Source organism: Perognathus longimembris, chromosome 24 (assembly GCF_023159225.1).
Source record: "Perognathus longimembris pacificus isolate PPM17 chromosome 24, ASM2315922v1, whole genome shotgun sequence".
Taxonomy (NCBI): domain Eukaryota; kingdom Metazoa; phylum Chordata; class Mammalia; order Rodentia; family Heteromyidae; genus Perognathus; species Perognathus longimembris.
In genome coordinates, this window is record NC_063184.1 from 24,497,007 (window position 1) to 24,517,334 (window position 20,328).

Sequence of the window (20,328 nt, forward strand, 5' to 3'; positions counted from 1 at the left end):
AGGTCACACCTGGCCCTGAATTTCTCTACTTCCTGTCCACCATGATGTCATCAGCCTCCCCCAAAAGCTCCTGTCGCCATGATGTTCTCCCTCACTGTAGGCTCAAAATGAACAAAGGCAAAGATGGTGTGCTAGAACCTCTAAACCATGAGCCAGAATCAATCCTCAGATCTCATCTGCTGGGCATTGTGTCACAGCAATGGATAAACTTCACTTTTTCAGTTAAGGAACTAGGCTGTGTCTACAAATGGTAATTTGTTGAAGAAAGAAGTCTCGTAATGGAAGATTATAGGCCTTGCTGTGTAAAACAGTGCGGTGATCAGATTCTGGATCCTGGGAGGTCATCTCAAAGTCCAGCAGACGTCTAGGCCATGGTCCTAAGAGAACTTGTATCACACAAATGGTTACCAGCGGGAGCTTTTTCTTATTGTAGCAAAACTTACCATTGGAACCATGCTTAAGTGTACAATTCAGCATGGAACAATCATAGCCACTGTCTGTTTCCAAAATGTTCTCATCATTCCACACAAAAGGGAGTAATGGAGTTTAAAAGGAAGGCCTCCAGAGATAGGAGAAAGAACATGAGGAGGACATGGCTGAGTTAGACATGGCGGGAAAGAAAGGACTCAAAGATAAGCCCGAGGTGTTTGCATTTTGGTGACTTACACCAAAAGGACCGATGTGGCATCTCTACTTTTGGCGAAGCTCACACAACCAGGAAGTCCCCTAGGGGCAGAGATGTGGCACATTGTGAGGAGGTACCAATAAGTTGGAAAAGGAGTTTTCAGGAAAAGCTTTAGAAGCAGTGGGGAGAACCTCCTGCAAATTTTGTGCTTTGACATTACTGGAGGCCATGCAGATGTTTTCTGTCTGTACCTAGGTGGAGCCACTGATAGAAGTGGCAGAAGTTGAAAGTAACCCAGCTTGTCAGACCTGCTCTTTTGTCCTGAAAGGTAGAGATGTCTTCAACTTTCTAGGAACCTTCTGTAGCTGACTAAGATGCCTACCCTTTACCCAAACAAATTAGAGCTTAGCCTAGAAGCCCACAGTGCTTTCCATCTCTTTAAGTGGCCATTCTCCCTGGCCTTTTGAACTCCTCACACCTGATTGTACATGATACCAATTTTTATAGTAGCAGCTGTGCAAATAGAAGGTCTGAGAACTGAATGCCTGTGGTGTTTAGTTGATGAATGTTCAATAATTTAGACAACAACTAAATTATCAAGAAAAGCCACCCTAGTCATAAGTCCGTTTGAATCATTAGAATGGCTAATTAAGGAAGAATCAACTTTAATAATCTGGTTGTGCCTGAGACTTGCATTCTGTTTTTCATTCTTGCTCCAGAATCCCAGCAAGAGCAGCCTGGAGCTATGGCTGGCTGTTCTCCCAGCTCTCCTGAGGCTACGTACACTTGCCAGGCAGAGAGTCTATGGCTTGACTGTTCATGGTGGACCTTGCAGAGTTTGAGCCCTATGCAAGTGTCACTGGGTGCTTACCACCCTCTCAGGACTGAGAGCCACACCAGAAGCAAGTGGCACATTCCATTCCACGCATTCCTTCCACCTGAGATGCAGGGGATGAATGGTTTTATTGTTATTATCTAGGAGATGTTCAGAGGGGTTACAGGTACATAAGTCATGTAAAGAGTACATCTCTTTTTGGTCAGTGTTGCCCCTTCCCTTGTTCTCTCCTAGTTTTCCCCTCTTAACCCCACCAACACGTTGTCTGGTTCATTTTCCACATCGTGTCTAGTGAGTACCACTACTGCATTTGTTCACCCTGTGTCCCTCCATTTAACAGATAAATGAACAAAGACAAAAAGGAAAGAAAACAAAACAGCAACAACAACAACAACAACAAAAAACCCTGTTGTTTCCCTTTCCTGGCGTTCATTTCAATAAATAGTATTTTATATGATCAGAGGTAGGTAGGCATTGCAGGTTTGGACTCCTCCCCTAAGAGTACACTCCTCTGGTCCCATTGTGTGTGAGTTCCTAGAGTCTTGTATTGCTCACCTTTTAAAATTGCTCAGCTCTCAAAAAATTCTCTTCCTATAAAAGAGTCATTATCAAACTCCAAGTGCTACCCTTCCCTATTTCCAGTGTGTGTCTTTTAGGTTTTCTGTCAAGACCAATAGGTAAATAATTAATTTTTTCCTAAGCAAAGACCTAATCCCGGAACAGAATGGAAAGGCTGGCTTGGGCACAGGTGTTCTTAGGTGGCATGGGTTGGAAATACTGCAATGCGGGGGAAGCCAGCTTTCTGTATGGCCAACACACACGCTGGCCACATGCCAGTTGGCCGGCTTCCACCAAACTCATGTGACAGGAAAAAAAACATTGTATTGATGAGAGCTGACTCCTGTTATAGGCCTTGATAAGCAGGATATGTTCTTAGCTGAGTGGGCATTGCCAGCTTGACTTTCCCGGTAATGGTGGCAGCCTTTGACTGTGAGATAGTATTCAGTAGGGAGTAAGGCTACTCAGGCTTGCAAAGAAAAGCTATGCGAGTGAGATTATTCCACAGAAGGACAGCTGGTCTTGAGGAATGTGAGCAAGTGCATGATTTTATGTGTGTGCGCATACACGCCAATACTAGGGCTTGAACTTAAGGGCTTCTCTCTCTCATTTGGCTTTTTCACTCATGGCTGGTGCTCTATCACTTGAGCCATGCCTCTGGTTCTGGCTGTTTGCTGAGCAATTGGTGATAAAGGTCTGTCAGATTTGTCTGCCTGGCCTGGCTTTGAACCTTAATCTTCGGATTTAAGCCTTCTGAGTAGCTAGAATTACAGGTGTGAGCCCCCAGCGCCTGGCTTTAAAGTCTCATCTGACTTGCTTTTTCCCAGCCTTCATTTTTCAAGCCCAAAGAACTTCTGTTTGACAGCTTTATTAAGATAGAGATCACCCAACATAAAATCAGCCCTCCTAAAGTGTACGATTCAGTGGTTGCTGGTATTTTTACAGCGTGTACCCATCATCACTATCTAATTTTAGAACACTTATACAACCTCAAAAAGACTACTCTGCCCATTAGTATCCCTGCTCCTTCCTGCCCTCACCCCGCCCAGCTCAGAGAAGACACGGAGACACTTCATGGTCATTTGCTGTACCCATGGACATTTCAACCTTGCACTATGGCATTAGGGGTGATCTTTCATGACTCATTTTCTTGACCTTGTGTGATGATACTTCACGATTGAGCCCTATGTGGAAACTCACTCCTTTTTATGACTGCTTAATATTCTATTGTATGAGTATAAAATTTTTTATGCATCCATGAATCTGCCCACAGATATTTGGGGTGTTTGTACTATTCTAGGGCAGTAGTAGAGTTTGAACTGAAAGCCGTATGCTTGCCAGGCAGATGGTCTATTGCTTGAGCAACAACCCAACCCATTGTTGCTTTTCAGGTTGTTTTTCTCTCTCTTTTTTTTTTTTTTTCAGATTGTACGCCATACTTTTTGTCTGGGACCAATCTCAGGGTAAATCCCTCTTAACTGTGCCTCAGTAGTGTTGCCTGGATTATATGTGCATATTACCACAGCCAGCATGCTGGTTGAGAGAAAGTCTTGCTAACATCTTGCCCAGGCTCATCTCAAACCAGGATCTTCTTGGTCTCTGCCTCCTGAGCAGCTTGGATTACAAGCATTTGCTACCACCCCAACCTGTTTCTGTTACTACTGTTAACATGTGGTCATGAACATTTTTGTTCAAGTTTTTATATGGATATACATTTGAGAGGTACTTAGGAGTATAGTTTTACCATGTGGTAACTTGGACACAATATCTTTAGAAGCTCTTTACTCAGAGTCTGTATTACTTGACATTCTCTTCAGTAACAACTGAAAGGTCTGCTGTTGTTGATTTGTACCAGTACTGAGACTTGAACTCAGGGCCTAGGCTCTGTCCCTTAGCTTTTTCTATCAAGGCCATCGCTCTACCACTTGAGCTACAGCTTCACTTCCAGATTTTGGGTTATTAATTGAAAATAAGAGTCGTAAGGTGGTTAATTGGAACTAAGAGTCTCATGGACTTTCCCTACCCCAACTGGCTTTGAACTGTGATTCCCAGATCTCACCCTCCTGAGTCACTAGAATTACAGGCATGAGCGATGACACCCGGCTGAAGGAAGGCTTTGATTTCCCCATATCCTTGCCATCCTCTGGGTATAAGTTTAGAATTTTGTAATAGTGAGAAGAGTATGGGTTTGAAGGTAGACATTAAATTACATTAAAAATGGAGACCCAGTCACTCCAAAACAAAAAGTTCATGTCTATTGGAGATTAGGAATGAATTGTTGTCAACAGGGTAAGGTCTTAAGTAAATTCTTTATTTTTCCCTAAAGCTTTTGTGGGAAGGGGCAACCTATATGAGTTAGGCTGAAAGAGAAGACAAAGTAGCCAAAGAATGAATTGTTTAAACAATATACAACTGAGTAGCTAAGATGGCAGGTGTGAGCACCAGGGCCTGGATATGTCTCAATTCTTTTTGGAGACCTTGGTTCTTACAGACATGGAAGTTCTTTCTGGGAGCAAGAACTCCAGTATAAACAAATAGCAGGTGATTTGACAGCAAATAACCTCTGTGTTGAAGTGATAGAGGCCAAGTACAAGGTCCTGGGTCTTAGCCTCAGCACTACAAACTAGATAAATAAAAACCCAGCCTGGCACCATGCAGAAGCAAATCAGAATGATTAAGATAGTTTCATCAACCATGTTTAAGAGTAGGCTGTAATGGAATCATTTTTATTAGATACTTTAGCCTCTTGCCCTTTGAGAGATCCACGTGAGGCCTTCATGAACCTCGTCACAGACTGGGTTGCAAAAGAATGTCCCTTCTTCTGTGTAGGACAGCATGGATTCCCTGCATCTTAAGTTGTATTTGGGTTTTCTCCACCAGCTTCCCAGCCTTTGAGAGAAGTGAGTTCACCTCTGGAGGGTAAAACACAGAGAGGAAACCTCAGATTGCCCCCAGCTCATTCTTCAGCAAAGGCACCTCCACAAAGAAATACCATTCACTCTGTGTTCATTCTTAGGTAGTTATAAAACATCCTGGGCCCAGACATCCTTGTAGACATTTATGAAAATGTATCACCTCAAGTTACCCCCCACACAACCTATAAAAGCTATAGCTTATCATCAATGAATTAAGATTCCCATTAGATTTGGTTTGCTTATTGGTTCATTCAGGAAACATTTGTTACATGCTTACACACGGGAGACCCTCTGCTAAGGACCCTGCCATACTAATGATTATAGCAGCTGATTACAGTAAGTATGAACGGAGCCCGGGCACAGACTGCTCAGAGCAAATGGTAGCCCAGTTGTGTAGCTGGTGAGCATGGCGGCTGAGTGCTGCCGTTTCAATCAACTTGTCTGCAACTGGGGATCTGCTGGATTTCTGCTGCTGCCATCAAACTTGGTGACTTAAAACAGTGTAAATGTACTAGCTCATTGCTTTGCAGGCAAGAAGTGAGTGGTCTCAGCTGCTTCCTGTACTTCAGGAGTCAAGTTCCCAGTCAGCCTGGGCTTTTCTCTGGGGCAAATCTATTCCTGACCCATTTGGGTTCTAGACCGTTTGTGTTGTGCATAGGGGTGGGCCTTCTAAAGGCTCAGGCCTGACCTCTCATCCTCTAAGCCTGTGGTAGTTTGGGCATGCTAGCTAGTAGATTAGCAGGTTTTTATAAACCAGAATGAAGCAATGAAAAACTACTTGGATAAATACAGTAGTGTGGGGATAAACCCTCTGTTTCAGTGGCTGAACTCTTTGCTGTAAAAAGTATCATAGTAGAGATTGTATCCCTCTATTTGTACCTTTATTTTTTTTCTCCCAAGGCTAGGATTCTAAGTACCACTTCACAGTCCTTGACAAGCGAAGGCACGTGAGAAACACTAGACAAAGGTCAGGGTTAGGTCCAGGTTCTGTCTCGTGCTGCGTGCCCAGATATAAATGCAGCTTGGCTGATTATGATCGTAATCTCTCTTTAATGAGAGCAAATGCTTGTGGCATGGCTCAGTTTGCTACTTAGCCTGGAGCACACGCGTTTATGGTCTTCCCATGCTGAGTAGATTCTTCAGGGAATGCAGGGTGTTCAAGGGCTGTAGATTTCTCCGTGTAGTATGTAACTACTCACCTAGCAAGGTGGGTAGATTTTTGCATCTTAAATTGAGGAATGGCTCAAAGTCAGGCAGCAACAAATGAAAGCTTCCAGGAACATTTAAGAATTTGAAGGGGGATTGTTGACAAATAAAGGTAATTCTTATCCTGGGACGCAAGGGACAGGGAGGAGAATAGATGTTACACAAAATGAGAATGGTGATCTCCAGCTGCAACGTTTTCTCACAAACTTTTGAACTCACAAATTATACTATTCTAATTTTTATTCCATTTTTATTCCATATACTATTATAATTTTTATTTTTAATGTTAAGGAGAACAGAAAGTTTGTAATATCAGAATATGTTCATGTGTCTGTTATTAAGGGCCCCTTCTTTGGAATTCCATGAATTTCTGACCACAAACTAAGCTCTTTTTCTTGTCTTTTAAAAAAATTATTTTGGAGTCTGAGTCTTGCTAGATTATATTGCTCAGGGTGGCCTTGGACCCCACAGGTTCAAAGGATTCTCCTGCCTCAGCTTCCTGACTATCCAAGACGAGAGAAGGGATCCACAAGCCCAGCTTCAAATGAATTGTTTCTTATTATTGAAAAACCAAGTATAATCTATTTCCCATATAGTATTCCAACGCACAGATAACTATAAATGGACTAATCATTCCACATTCATATAGAATAGATGCGAGGGATAAATGGCAGTGTCACTTTGTCTATGCTAGTTCATCTTCCGGTGCCTTAAAATTGTGTATCATTCCAGTTAAACAATTCACTTTTTTTTATTATCTTGAAGTAGTTGTCCAAAGGAGTTTCCATACAACAGGTCAGTTTGGTGAGTAGAGCACATCTGGATTCGTCACTCCTTCCGTGGTTCTCCTCCCTCCCTCCCCGCTCCACCCATCCCATTACCGCGTCCAGTTTTATATGTGTCCATTGACTCTTATGACTTGTTCACACACGTGTCCTCTCTCCATTGTAAAATGATTTGTCCATCACGTTTTGTAGAATAGGAATTGAGAAGGTTTAAGAGATGATTGAAACTCAACTTCCAACTCTGAGAGCTGTTTGGAACTTTACCAACAGACATCCAATACCCTCTCTCCATCACACTTCCTCAGTCTGATTTCTAACTCGAGTCATCCATCCTCACCCAGCCCGGGGCTCTCAGTTCTACCAACCCTTTATCACACTTCACATTGACTGTTTCATCTCTCCTCAGCTAGAATAAACACACGGTGAGGAGAGGGATTTCTGTTTATTTTACTTACTGATGTGTTTCACATAGCAGGATAGTGTATATGGCATAGTGTAGTCACTCCGTACTTGCAGGAGGATGGGGAAATAATTTCCTACCTGTGTTTTCCATATAGGAGGAAAGCACTCTTGCCACTAGGCCATATTCCTAGCCCTATTTTCCATATACAAAACAAACATTTTTTTATACTTACAGTTAATGGTACCCAGGATCGCAAGCAAGAGAAGCCATCTTGTTAAAGGGGCATTGCCCCCATTCAGTCTTCTGTCCATAAAGTATTGAGTAACAATGAATCTCACATTTGGGAGGTCTTGTCCTGCAGGCTGACAGTGATTCTGATATTTATCACATCTTTCTAGAAACAGAACACATTCTGGAGTCATAGTAAGTTAGTACATAATTCATCAGCACTAAATGAGGGGGAAAAGAAAGGTGGTGATAATCAAAGTCTTTTAACTGTCAAATCATCTAAACATAGATTCCAGGAGGTGTGTATTATAAATATTTACGGTTCAGCGCGCATGTATTTACGTCAAAGCCACCAAGCACACATCCTTGCCCCGCAGTTTGTCTTCTGTTACAACAAATGGAAATGCTTTGGGGGAGAAAGAGGAGGGTGTGTGGTAATTCTTCCGGAGATGCTGGATTGTTGTTTGGGCTTGGTTTCTTGGAGACAGGATCTCACTATGTAGGCTCTACCTCACCATGCTCCGGTCTCGGCCTACTTACTGCATGCTGAGATTACAGGTGTGACCTTTGTCTGTCTTCTAGTCATGCCTCGAAGGCTTCATGATCTTCTGTTCTTATCTGTCTTCTTCCCCATAATTGTCAGTTTGATTTCTTGGGGGGGAAAAAGTATTTTTCATACATGAAAGACTAGAAATAAACAATGAATGTCCTAAGTTCTTTTTCAAAGACAGTGCATAAATTCATAACTATTGTGAACATTTTTTTTATTTGATCTGGTGCTTTTTTTTTTTTTTTGCCAGTCCTGGGCCTTGGACTCAGGGCCTGAGCACTGTCCCTGGCTTCTTCTTGCTCAAGGCTAGCACTCTGCCACTTGAGCCACAGCGCCACTTCTGGCCGTTTTCTATATATGTGGTGCTGGGGAATCGAACCCAGGGCTTCATGTATACAAGGCAAGGACTCTTGCCACTAGGCCATATCCCCAGCCCTGATCTGGTGCTTTTGAACATTACCTTTTTCAAAGGCAGAGGTAAGCAATTGACAACACTTAAGACACAAACCGAATAATGACATCAATATAATATTAATTGAAGTTATTTAAAATGTATGAATTGTTTAGTTCTGAGATTTTTCATGTACATTTTTCAGAGTACAGTTGGCAGTAAATGCCTGAAATCATGGAAAATAAAGACTCAATAAAGGTGACTTTGTAAGCTGACGCTAGTGGCTCCAGCCTGTAATCCTAGCTACTCAGGAAGCTGACATCTGAGGATTATGGTTCAAAGCCAACCCAGGCAGGAAAGCCCATAAGACTCTTATCTCCAATTAGCTACTAAAAAAGCAGGAAGTGGAGCTGTGGCTCAAGTGTAAGCCTTGAGCAAAGAAGATCAGGGACAGTACACAGGCTCTGAATTCAAGGACTATCCCACACACACGCATGCATACACACGTACACACGCACACACACACACACACACAGCTATGACTCATATGAGTGACTTATTCAGGATAATTGAAGAGTTGGTCATTCTGGTATTAAAGAGTTGTAGGGAGGGATTCTTATAACTGGTAGGTAGTCCACTACTACATTGGGATTTTGCAGAAGGGGTCTATTTGAAATAAGACAATGAAAAGTAAGAATTTTATAGCAAAGAGTTGGGGTGGCGGGCAGCGAGTGGATAGGAAATTATGAAGAGGAAAGCAAGAGCACTAAGAAGGGATTGGAGCTAAGCCTACCTAGTTGGGTCTTGCTGAGGGCAGGCCGCCAGGACCAGACATCATCTAAGGATGGAAGGCAAGGCGTGACTTGGTCAGAACGAGAAGGCTCAGCTGTTGAAGGTGGGGAACGCTGGCTCACCTCATTTAGCAGGATGCTGCTAAAATCAAGTGTTTGAAAACATGTCTAAGGACATACTTTCTGGAAAAAGAGCTCAGAGGAGACTGAGTAGAGTTGGACCAAGGAGAGAATCTTGGTTGAAATTCTGAGGTTCTAAAGAAATTGTTTCCTTTCGTTTTCTCTGGGCCTAGTACACTAACTGCTCTGGGAATCAGGTGTTATTTTTTTTGTCTCAAGTTTTATTCAAAATAGAAATTGTGGGGTTTTCTGCAAACTCAAAGACAGGCATCAAATGGAAGATTAAAAGTGTAACTGTTAGGGCTGGGGATATAGCCTAGTGGCAAGAGTGCCTGCCTCGGATACACGTAGGCCCTAGGTTCGATTCCCCAGCACCACATATACAAAAAATGGCCAGAAGCGGCGCTGTGGCTCAGGTGGCGGAGTGCTAGCCTTGAGCGGGAAGAAGCCAGGGACAGTGCTCAGGCCCTGAGTACAAGGCCCAGGACTGGCCAAAAAAAAAAAGTGTAACTGTTATTTTAACTTGGTGAAAGAACACACACAAAAAAAATGAAATGCCAGCCTATTTTATGTACGGAAATAAAAATCAAGGAAATTTTGGGATTCCTTGAATCAGTCATTCTTCATTAGAAAAATAATGAAATATTTTAAGACCTTCCTGACTCTCTAAAGGAATTTTGTTTTTCTGAATGAGAGATTTGCATTTTTTTTTCCTCCACGTGTGCTTTCATTGTTGTCTGGGGAATATGCCTGGGAACATTTTTAGATCATTTTTTTTTCTTCCAGATCGCAGCAATGGTGTACAGGAGACTAGCTTACGAGACCTATTGAAAGAGCTGCCGGCCAGCCACTACAGCCTGCTGAAGTACCTTTGCGGGTTCCTGACGCAAGTCGCAGCCAACCACGTGCACAATCGAATGGACATTCACAACCTCGCCACTGTATTTGGGCCAAATTTCTTTTAGTAAGTTAGTGGGATTTTGCTGTTAAGAACAATATCCTGCCTGCTGTTGGAAATGACCGGGGATGCAGAAACCTAGCTCCCTTTGAGAAATCACCCAGTCTGTGTTGGGAGAGTTCCATTTTGGTTCTGGTCCTGGATGTAGTTCTAGAAGAGGGATTGCTAGATAGTGTGAGAGTTCTTACCCTATCTTACCCTATCTCCATCCTCTTTCTATAACGTCTGGAACACTCCCACCATCAGGGGAGGAGGGATTCTTCCCTCACAGGTCTGCCAGCCTTTATTATTTATTTTGTCTTTTTGATACTATTTCATTGAATTGGGATGAAATGATATATTTGAGATTTTCATTTGCATTGGTGATTAGTGATTTTGAACATTTTCCTCAAGTACTTGTTTGCCTTGTTTACTTTTTTTTAATGAATATCTATTTAGGTCACTCACTGAGTTTTCAGCTGAATTTTTTTCCCAGCTCTTTGAATTCCTTAAGGTATTCCGGGTCGTAACTTGTTTCTGAATGGACAATATTTCCCCCTATTTTCAGGTTGTCTCTGCTCTGTTTCCTTTGCTGTGCACAGGTTTTTAAGTTGCAGGCAGTCATATTTTTCTGACTTTTCTTTTAGTAGGTTTGCTTTTATTTTTTAAGTTTCAGGTCTTAGAGGCCAGTGTTAGCTCCATGTTGAATTGATTTCTGTATTTCCCCAGCTAGAGGCCTGATTACTGTCTTTGCCTATGACTATCAAATTTTCCCACCACTATGCATCAGAGATTTTTATCCAATGTACATCCTTACTGTGTTGGTTGAAAATCAGTTTTCTGGAAGTAAGTAGATTTATTTCTGGATTCTCTTTTCTGTTCCATTGGTCTATATGTCTGTATTTATCCCAGTACTCTCTGTTTTGGTTACTATAGCTTTGCAAGTTTTGGGTGGAGTTTTTTGTTGTTTTGGTTTTTGCTGTGGGGTCCATCTTGTTTTGTTTTTGGTTTGGGATTGGGGTTGGGTTGTTTTGTGTTTTTTTTTAACTTGTTATTAAAAAGATGAAGTACAGAGAGATTACAGTTATGTAAGTTGTGTAAGGAGTACATTTCCTTTTGGACAGTGTGGCTCCTTCCTTGGCTCTTGTTTTTGATGAGGCAAGGACCCTTGTAGATAGATATTCCTGGAAAGGCTGATTGACAGCTTCCTAAGCCTAGGATGGGAGGGACTAATTGACAACTTCCTGGCAAGTAGGGTGGGAGGGGTACTTCTCCCACACAGCAGTCGACCACATTGTATTCAGGTACATTTGTCAGAAGAGCATCTTCCAATGCAGCTTTTATCCAAATAGAGCCCAATGGTTCATGCATTCTGTTTGTTTGCTAGGTCACCCTAGTATGTCAATAAAATTTTTTTTAAAAAAGCCTTCCCATAAGTGCACATCCATACTCATATGTGTACACCAGCCCACAGTTTGTTTTTCTTTAACCACACTGACTTTTCCCCCCACAGTCCCACACTGATGTTGAAGAGACCAGACATCATTTTGTGACATAGTGTGCATTCTGGATTTGTCTGTGTTCTTCATCATAGAATGTTTACATTGCCACCCCCACCCCACCCCACCCCACCCCACCACCCCGACTTGATATTTGCTGCAACCTAAAAGGCAAGATAGATATGACAGCTTGGTTAGAATCAGGTTAAATGTGGTGGGAAAACGCTTCATTCGTGATATGCAGTGCTTTGCAGTTCATCCCACGAGGGACATGTTGCATTGTCCCGCCCACATCCACGCCTACCTATCCTGTCAGTCAAGTCACCACTTTCAAATTCCTCCACTGTAAGTTATATCCCCCTTTCAAGTAATCTCATGGGTGATTATTTGCATAAATATTGTGCCCATCCAAACTTCCCATACTAATAGTTTGGTGATCTATTGATCTTAGTTTGAATCAGTTCTTTCTTAGCAGGTTACAATATTCTAATTCTAGTAAACTTTTTTTTTTCCTTTAAGAGCTACTCTTTTATCAAGAAGACCTTTCCGTCCTCAGTGGGAAACAAGCAACATTATATTTCAATGTATTATCCCAAGTTGGGCAGGTTGTGAAAGATCTGTTAAGACTGCCTTCTGTGTTCATTAGAACTGACCTAAAATAATCTTTCTTATCTTTCTGACTTAAAAATGATTTCTCAGGATGGAATTAGCCATTTTTTCTGGAAGCCTTCTCTCTCTCTCTCTCCCTCCCTCTCTCTCTCTCTTCCTCTCCCTCTCTCTTTGTCTCTCTGTCTCTCTCTTTTTCTTTCTCTCTCTCTTTCTTCCTTTCTCTTTTTTTTTTTTTTTTTTGTAGAATGACATTTAGATACCAAGCTCTGGGTTTCTAGGCCCTAATGACTTCTAGTGCCAGGAAGTAATAAATGAATTATTCAATGACTGACCAAATAAAAGAAATAATGGGTTTATATTGATATTCTGACTTTAATTTTAGCATTGTAAGATTTACACGACACAAACTGCTTTGATTTTTATATTTGCATCTCCATCTCTGGCAATAAAAAAAAACAATCTTGCTTCTTAAAAATATAAGCATAATTATGTATTCGTTTTCCTCCACTGCCTAGATAAAATGAATATTTTATGTGAAGATATAAGTAAAATGTTGTGTCATCAATGAAACCATTGGGTAATTTTGAGGACATCAAGAGAAGGCCTTACTGGCCTCACTTAATGTACGACTGCTGGTCTATAGTTCAAGTTCTGGAAGTTTCTCTTGTGAGTTTTGTAGAGTTCAGTTCATTGGTTTCAGTTCATGTGTAGTTTGCAGCTGTCTAACTTTCCTTTCTTAGTGTGAATGAGGTGCAGCATTCTTACTTACATTTAAGGGGCCATTGGTCTTTCTTACCATATAATTGTCATTTGCCTTGGGTGTTCTTTTGCTTGTTGAATATTTACTTTTTCATTATCTGTCTTTCCCATAATATATTTACAACTCTCCTTTTCCTTTCAATATCAATGTACCAGTTTTTTTTTAACCATGAGCAATGTAGTTAATGAATGCTTGTGGCATGAAGAGGAAATTTAGTAAGGACTCTGCAGATTTCACTAAAGAAGTTTAAGATCATAGTATGGCAGAGTAATAACATTTCTTCCATGAAAAGAAATTCGGTGAACTTCTGGACTATCACCTGTACAGGTTATGTATGATTTCCTCCCTATCCCTACCCCCTCCAAGGCCATTCCTTTTTCTCAATTACTAAGATGAGTCAAAACCTTTCTGAAGACATTATTCTTCATGGAGTTCAACAGAAATTGCTTTCTCCAGGTGTGTGTGTGTGTGTGTGTGTGTGTGTGTGTGTGTGTGTGTGTCCATCCTGAGCCTTGAACTCAGGGCCTGTGTGTTTTCCCTGAGCATTTTTGCTCAATGCTAGCCCTCTCTTGCTTGAGCCACAACTCCTCTGGTGGTTAATTGGAGATAGGAGTCTCATAGATTTTCCTGCCTGCGCTAGCTTCAAACTGCGATCCTCAGATCTCAGCCTCCTGAGTAGCTAGGATTACAGGTGAGAACCACTGGCACCAGACTTCTCAAGGTTTTGACAGTTATTTAAGTGGGTACTGTATTGTGGGTAATTTAAATAGCATGGCATCTAAAAAGAAGTTAATTTGGTTCTTATCCTTACACTTAGTATGCTTACGTTGGCATTGCTTGGTTTTCTTATGTTTCCTATAAAGCAAGACTCATGGATTTTGCTTGGGAATATAAATGATTCCAGAAGAGAAAGTCCCAGCACACAGGAGGAAATTAATAGTGTTGAAAAGTTTTTGTTGTTGTTTTATTTTCCTAGGAAGCTGGAATTACAGGCATACATGACAGTTCCCAGCTGAACTAAATGTGCATCTAACCACAGACATTTCAAGTAGTATTAAGGAAAAGGTCAGGGTATTATAGACTGTCCATCATAACAATTAATGCACTGGCTCTTTAGAAACATGACATGAAATATGTGACTTTCTGTTATCTCAGTTCGGATAGCTTTCAACTTCTCCTTACATTCAGAACAAATTTACTTACAAAGTTTAGTTGCCCAATAAAATTTCCAAACCTGAGACATCTTCACCTTTGTATCCAACACACATCCTACTGCACCCTTAGCATGTGTTGGAACTAGCCACAACCCGGAGCAGTGGCTGCTATCGGGGGCTGGCTGCCCCCACTCGAGAAATGATGAATCATCTAGGCAGGTGGCTGGCTGTGTTTACTGCTGATTCCAGTGCAGTTGCCAACCGACTTGTTAATTGATGGGTAGAAGATCATTAGAAGGTCACATAATGACCTTCAGCTTTGGTTTTGTTTGTTTTATGTTTGTTAATATGCTTGGCACATTGTAAGAAAACTGTTGTGTACCCTTAGTTTCCATAATTGAATACCATAGGTACTCTTCATCAGTAGTAAGTAAAGCAGATTTTCCCCATGAGTCATTTTTCATCCAGCTCTGATCCATATCATTGTTTTCTGGGTGTTTTTGATTTTTTGTCTTAGCTTTTGCCTATAGATCAATAAAAGAATCCTGCCCTTGAGACGTGTGATCCAGTGCAAGTCAGTAATATTCCCAGTATTCTGGAAGCCTAAAATGATGAAATATTTTTACTTAAAATAGTACATAATAAAATCACCCTCATAGTCATCTGTTAAAGCTGGTAAATGTTCCATAGTGACCAAAAGTCAGCTCTATTCTGGCTTTTTGCTGGTAAATTGGAAAGGAGAGTTGTCGCAGAATATCCTATCAGGTCTAGCTTTGAACCACCATCCTTCCATTTGAGCATCCTCAAGTAGCTAGGATTAGAAATATCAGCCATCAGAAGCATTCCGTGTACACCCAGAATAATCAGACAAAAGTTAGCATCACATATCATGGACTTTTGGTTGTCTTGTTTTTATTTATTTTTTGTTCTGTTTCATTCTGTGACAAGGTCTGGGGCCATATAGCTTAGACCAGCCTCAAACTCACCATCCTCCTACCTCAGCCTCCCAAGTGGTAGGAGTTCAGACATGTGCCACCACACCTGGCTCAAAATGGCTTAAAACCCCTCTGGCCCTCAAAGAAGAGAAACGACACCGTATGTTAGTAAAACCAAATCGCCAACCCATAACCAGCAGTCGCATGATCTGCTTATGTGTAATTAGGTATTTGGACAAGGTTTACATACACAGACAGGATGTGTAACCAGATAATCATCATGGCTGCTGGATACTGCTAAGCAGCTTTATTTGTTTTGCCATCCAAGTGTTACTTTCAGAGATTGGTTATTTGGGATTTGGAAGTATAAATAACTGAAAAATATTTGAATAAAGTCTAAGCTCTCGTCTCCTATCTTTAAACCTATTATCATATCTCCATACAAAATTCAAAAATATCCACTTACTCGTTAGTAGAAGCACTATCGCCCTCCAGAAAAGGGTCTTGAAATCCTGAAGAGGGGGTGATTGGGAACGTGGCTTTTGTTTTCGGTTTCTGTCTAGCAGTTAACTTCATTGCCTATAACTTGGTATGGCCACGCTCTCCTCCCTACAGAACTGTGATAAATTGGTGTTTGTTTGTGCCCTCCCTCTAAAAAAGAAGTCGATGTAAACCTATCTTTTTACTATAAAATAACATGTTCCTGGTTAAAAAAGAAAAAGAATGTTTTTCAGACCAAAAAGATCCCATGGTACAAAGATAAAAATTGTCCTTAATTCTATCCAGACTCAAGTCACTGTTCATGTTTGATGTACCTGCTTTCATCGTCTTTTCTCTACACGTTTGCATATATACTCCTATTTGACTGCTTTATAACAATAATAGTTTGGTGAATTTGTGTCAGTAACTGCACTTGAATTCAAGGCCTGAGCATTGTCCCTTAGCTTTTTCACTCAAGACTGGCACTCTGCAACTTGAGCCACAGCTCCATTCTGGCTTTTTGCTGGTAAATTGGAAAGGAGAGTGGTTGCAGAATATCCTATCAGGTCTAGCTTTGAACCACCATCCTTCCATTTTAGCATCCTCAGTAGCTAAGATTAGAAATATAAGCCATCAGAAGCATGCCGTGTACACCCAGAATAATCAGAAAAAAAGTTAGCATCACATATCATGGAATTTTCCCATGCTTATAAATATAACTGTACACCATCATTTTAATAACAATACAGCATTAGAATCTCTTGATCAATATTTTTTTCAGCCATTCTAGAAACATCATCTTATGATTTCTTGGCAGCAATAACAATAGATATTTGTTTCTGAGTTACTGAGGAGTGACTGAGTTCCTGGCAGTCTGTTAAGTATTTCTGTAAATGTTTGCATACTTCAGCCTTCAGACCCGACGAGGAGGCAGGTGCTATTATTTTCTTGCACCCTGCACGAGAGGGCTCTGCGCCCCAGAAGTTGAACTTGCCTAAGTCATGTGTCTGGCAAGAGGATAGAGACAGGATTCTGAATCCAGACAGCTCGACTCCTCACGCCCAAGCTCTTAATCGTTGCATTCCTTTATCATCATCCACAGCACCGCACCACTATTCTCGAGAGAACATTTTTTCACACAGAACCAATCATTTTCTTTGACTTCCGTCTTAGAAGTAGACTCACTTGGTGAGAGGAGATGTATGTCATCAGATCTGGAATCCAGAAAAGTGGGGAGGGAAACACTGCAAGGGGCAGTGTTCTATATCTCCATCCTCACCCCTACTTCTAGCACTGGTGTGGCTGTTCTTCATATTTATTTGCCCATATCGTAAACAGAACTCCTCCTCTGAAACTTTTCCTCATTTCATCCTTTTGTGGCTGGCCATGTTTACAAAGTTTTCCCATCTAATTCTTCATTTGTAAAATGCCTTCTCATTTTCTCTTTGTTTTGCTGAGTGCTGAGTTCCTTTGCAATTCAACTATCAATCTCATAAAGATTAGACATTTTTCTGTCTGCTTATAATGTATGTTTTACCTTAGTATTATTTCTTTGGGGGCACGAAGAAGCTTTGAAAATTTCTTAATCTCATATGGGAATATGGGATATTCACTTATCTACCTTCTTTGATGAGGTTTAATTTTAAAATCTTGAGCAGGTGCAGAAATTCTTTTGGGGAGGTTGTGTTTTGGAAATCTAAAAAGTTATTAAACATATTCACTTATATTTCTTGGGATTTTTAAAGTGTTTAGATTCTGAATTCTAGTGAGATTTCTTTTGGAGAAGTCCAAAAGAAATGAATGCATGGTTTAGTTTGCCCAATGATTATTAGCTTCCTAATTATACAACATCTAAGCATTAATTCATAAATGTCACTTTTGTCATTATGCTTAGAAACATTTTTTTCTGCTGCAGGGCATCAGGAAATATTCATCTTTATTCTTCGCGGCTCAGAGTCCTCATGTGCATACAAGCTTTCAGAAGAACTCATTTTCTAGATTTTATTAGTCTTGCAGAAATTCTAGCCTTCATTAAGATTACAAACCTTTAATATCTGAATTCTTTTATCTAATAAAATGACTTATCCCTCCGTTAGGTCTGTTTATTTTATTTACATATTTTTGTTTTCCTTTACACTTTAACACGTACTTTTAAAAAAACAAAAAGGAAGCACGTAAAAGTGTGTTGTCACAATAAAAACCACAGATGCCTAGCACATGGTTCTAATTCAGCGCAGTAAAAATAAATTAAGTAAATCCAAAGAAGTTGCAGAAACAGTTCTCAGTCCCTCCGTGCACACGATGTAGCTAGCCCAGAGAAACCCTGTCAAATGCTCGTTCTTGTCGATTTGTGTTTAAATCGTCGTGTGATCTGTGAGTAACTGAGGTGATCAAGGGAACGTTTTTAGCTTCATGGAAAGGTAATGTGTCTACAGTGGAAGCTGGATGTGTTGTGAGGGTGGGTGGGTGGGTGGGTGGGTGGGTGAGTCACAGTGGCTCAGTACTGAGCGCGCTTCATCCTGAGCATGCGCAGTGTTTCCCTCATGCTGAGCTCCTTGGAGCCTTCTAACCATAGATACTAAGAGTCTCCTGCACAGAAGAAAAATGTACCCAAATCTTATTACTTAGATATAACTAAAGTTTTACTCCATTTAAGTCTGACCTCATATCTGTATTTTTAAATGATCTCGGATGGACTCACATCCATAATCCCAGTTATTGTAGAGAGGTTTGGGGACAGCCTGGGCACAAAGCTTGCAAGACACTATCCCAATCTGAGCTGGGAGTGGTGTCCTACACCTGTCAACCCAGCTAGTGGGGGTGGGGGCATAGGTAGGAGGATCATGCATGGTTCAGACCAGCCCCGGGGAGAATGCAAGACCCTGTTTTGATAATAATTAAAATGAATGGGGGCACAAGGCCCACATTATTCATACCTTCCCCATACCACAAAAACGTTGTGTTTTATTTTATGTACTTAAAATATCCTGCTTTTAAAGAAGGTAAAACATTAAGTTATAAGTGCTTCCCATATTACTTACAGATTGTAAGTTCCATTATTCTTGAATGCAATCAGGACTTAAAAAATTATGTGAAAGTAGTTGTACAAAGGGTTTACTAAGGGCTGGGGATATAGCCTAGTGGCAAGAGTGCCTGCCTCGGATACATGAGGCCCTAGGTTCGATTCCCCAGCACCACATATGCAGAAAACAGCCAGAAGCGGCGCTGTGGCTCAAGTGGCAGAGTGCTAGCCTTGAGCGGGAAGAAGCCAGGGACAGTGTTCAGGCCCTGAGTCCAAGGCCCAGGACTGGCCAAAAAAAAAAAAAAAAAGGGTTTACTAAGACATCAGAGTTCACAAACTACTCCATTCATCTATACTTCATAATGAATCTATAGGCATAGCTGTGGTACCGGCCTTGATAGATTATAAAACTGAAGTGCCTAATGTTATATTTTAGAATCACAGAGTCAGAACGGAATTTATATAATTGGCTTTGGCCTGTGACTGCTGAAATTTAGGACCAAGCAAGAGAATGATTAGTTGTTGATTTTTTTTAGAGAAAATATTGTATAGAAATATTCCTATATTTTCATTGTCCCTTAGTGAGTTGAATGGAGGTTGAACCATACAAAACTACCAGTTTTCTACTTTAAAATGGCCAAGTATTATAATGTCATATAAGTTAGCTTAATAGTAAGTTCAAATCTACCATTCTTTAGTTCAACTAAGAATAGGAACTTGTATCACATGAGAAATTAAATGTCTGTAGCAAATGTGATTCCACAGATTATCTGTGAAGCATCCATTTTTTTCTCATAGAACAATGAGATTTACAATTTTATATGATTGCTACGCAATCTTTCTCCACTTAACTCTGTATAAAGGGTCAACTTGATTACTTGGTGAGTATTGATGATACTTTAAAGTATCTTTATAAAACAGCATTGATCTGAAAGACATCTTTTAACCATGGGCTCATTTAAAGGCACCCTCTGCTAAGAGGGACCCTTACATCCCAAACTGGTCGGTGAGCAAACCGATTGCTACTGTTGTCCTCGATCCTTGCAAAGTGCTTACCAACTGAAAGCATCAAACTACCCTACATACATTAAATTTTTTTCCTATACACACACAACTATGATCAAGTTTATCAATCTTACAATCAATGAGCGATTAGTGACAGAAGCTAGTAATAAAATAGAATGCCCGCAACAACATACTATAATGAAGCTCGCCCTGCTCAGGACCATGACTAAGAAAAGCAAGAGGTACTTGAACATAAGCACATTTTTGATTTGACTGTCAATCTAGGCTGCCTCGTGGGTGGGTAGCATATATAGTATGGATACTGCAGACAAAGGAGTGATCAGCATCCTGGGCAGGATGGAGCAGAACAATGTGAAATTCCAGAGGGCTTCTCCGAATGGCATGCAAATTTAAAACGTATGAATTGTTGATGGCTGGAATTTTCCATTTAATATCTCCAAACCACACTTAGGCACAGGTAACTGAAATTGTGGAAGGGAAGACTAGATAAAGGGAACTA

At 40.8% G+C, this 20,328-nt stretch overlaps 1 protein-coding gene across 5 annotated transcripts in view; it reads left to right on the top strand.

Moving 5' to 3' along the window:
* Positions 1-20,328, top strand: part of Fam13a (family with sequence similarity 13 member A) — a 178,093-nt gene that overhangs the window by 14,846 nt on the left and 142,919 nt on the right. For 4 of the 5 annotated variants that reach the window (XM_048333681.1, XM_048333680.1, XM_048333682.1 and 1 more), the window contains one exon: positions 10,194-10,371. The exons of the other annotated variant lie outside the window; for it this stretch is intronic. In XM_048333681.1, the coding sequence (XP_048189638.1) occupies positions 10,194-10,371 (178 nt within the window). The remainder of the gene's footprint in view (positions 1-10,193; positions 10,372-20,328) is intronic. 5 annotated transcript variants of the gene reach the window in all.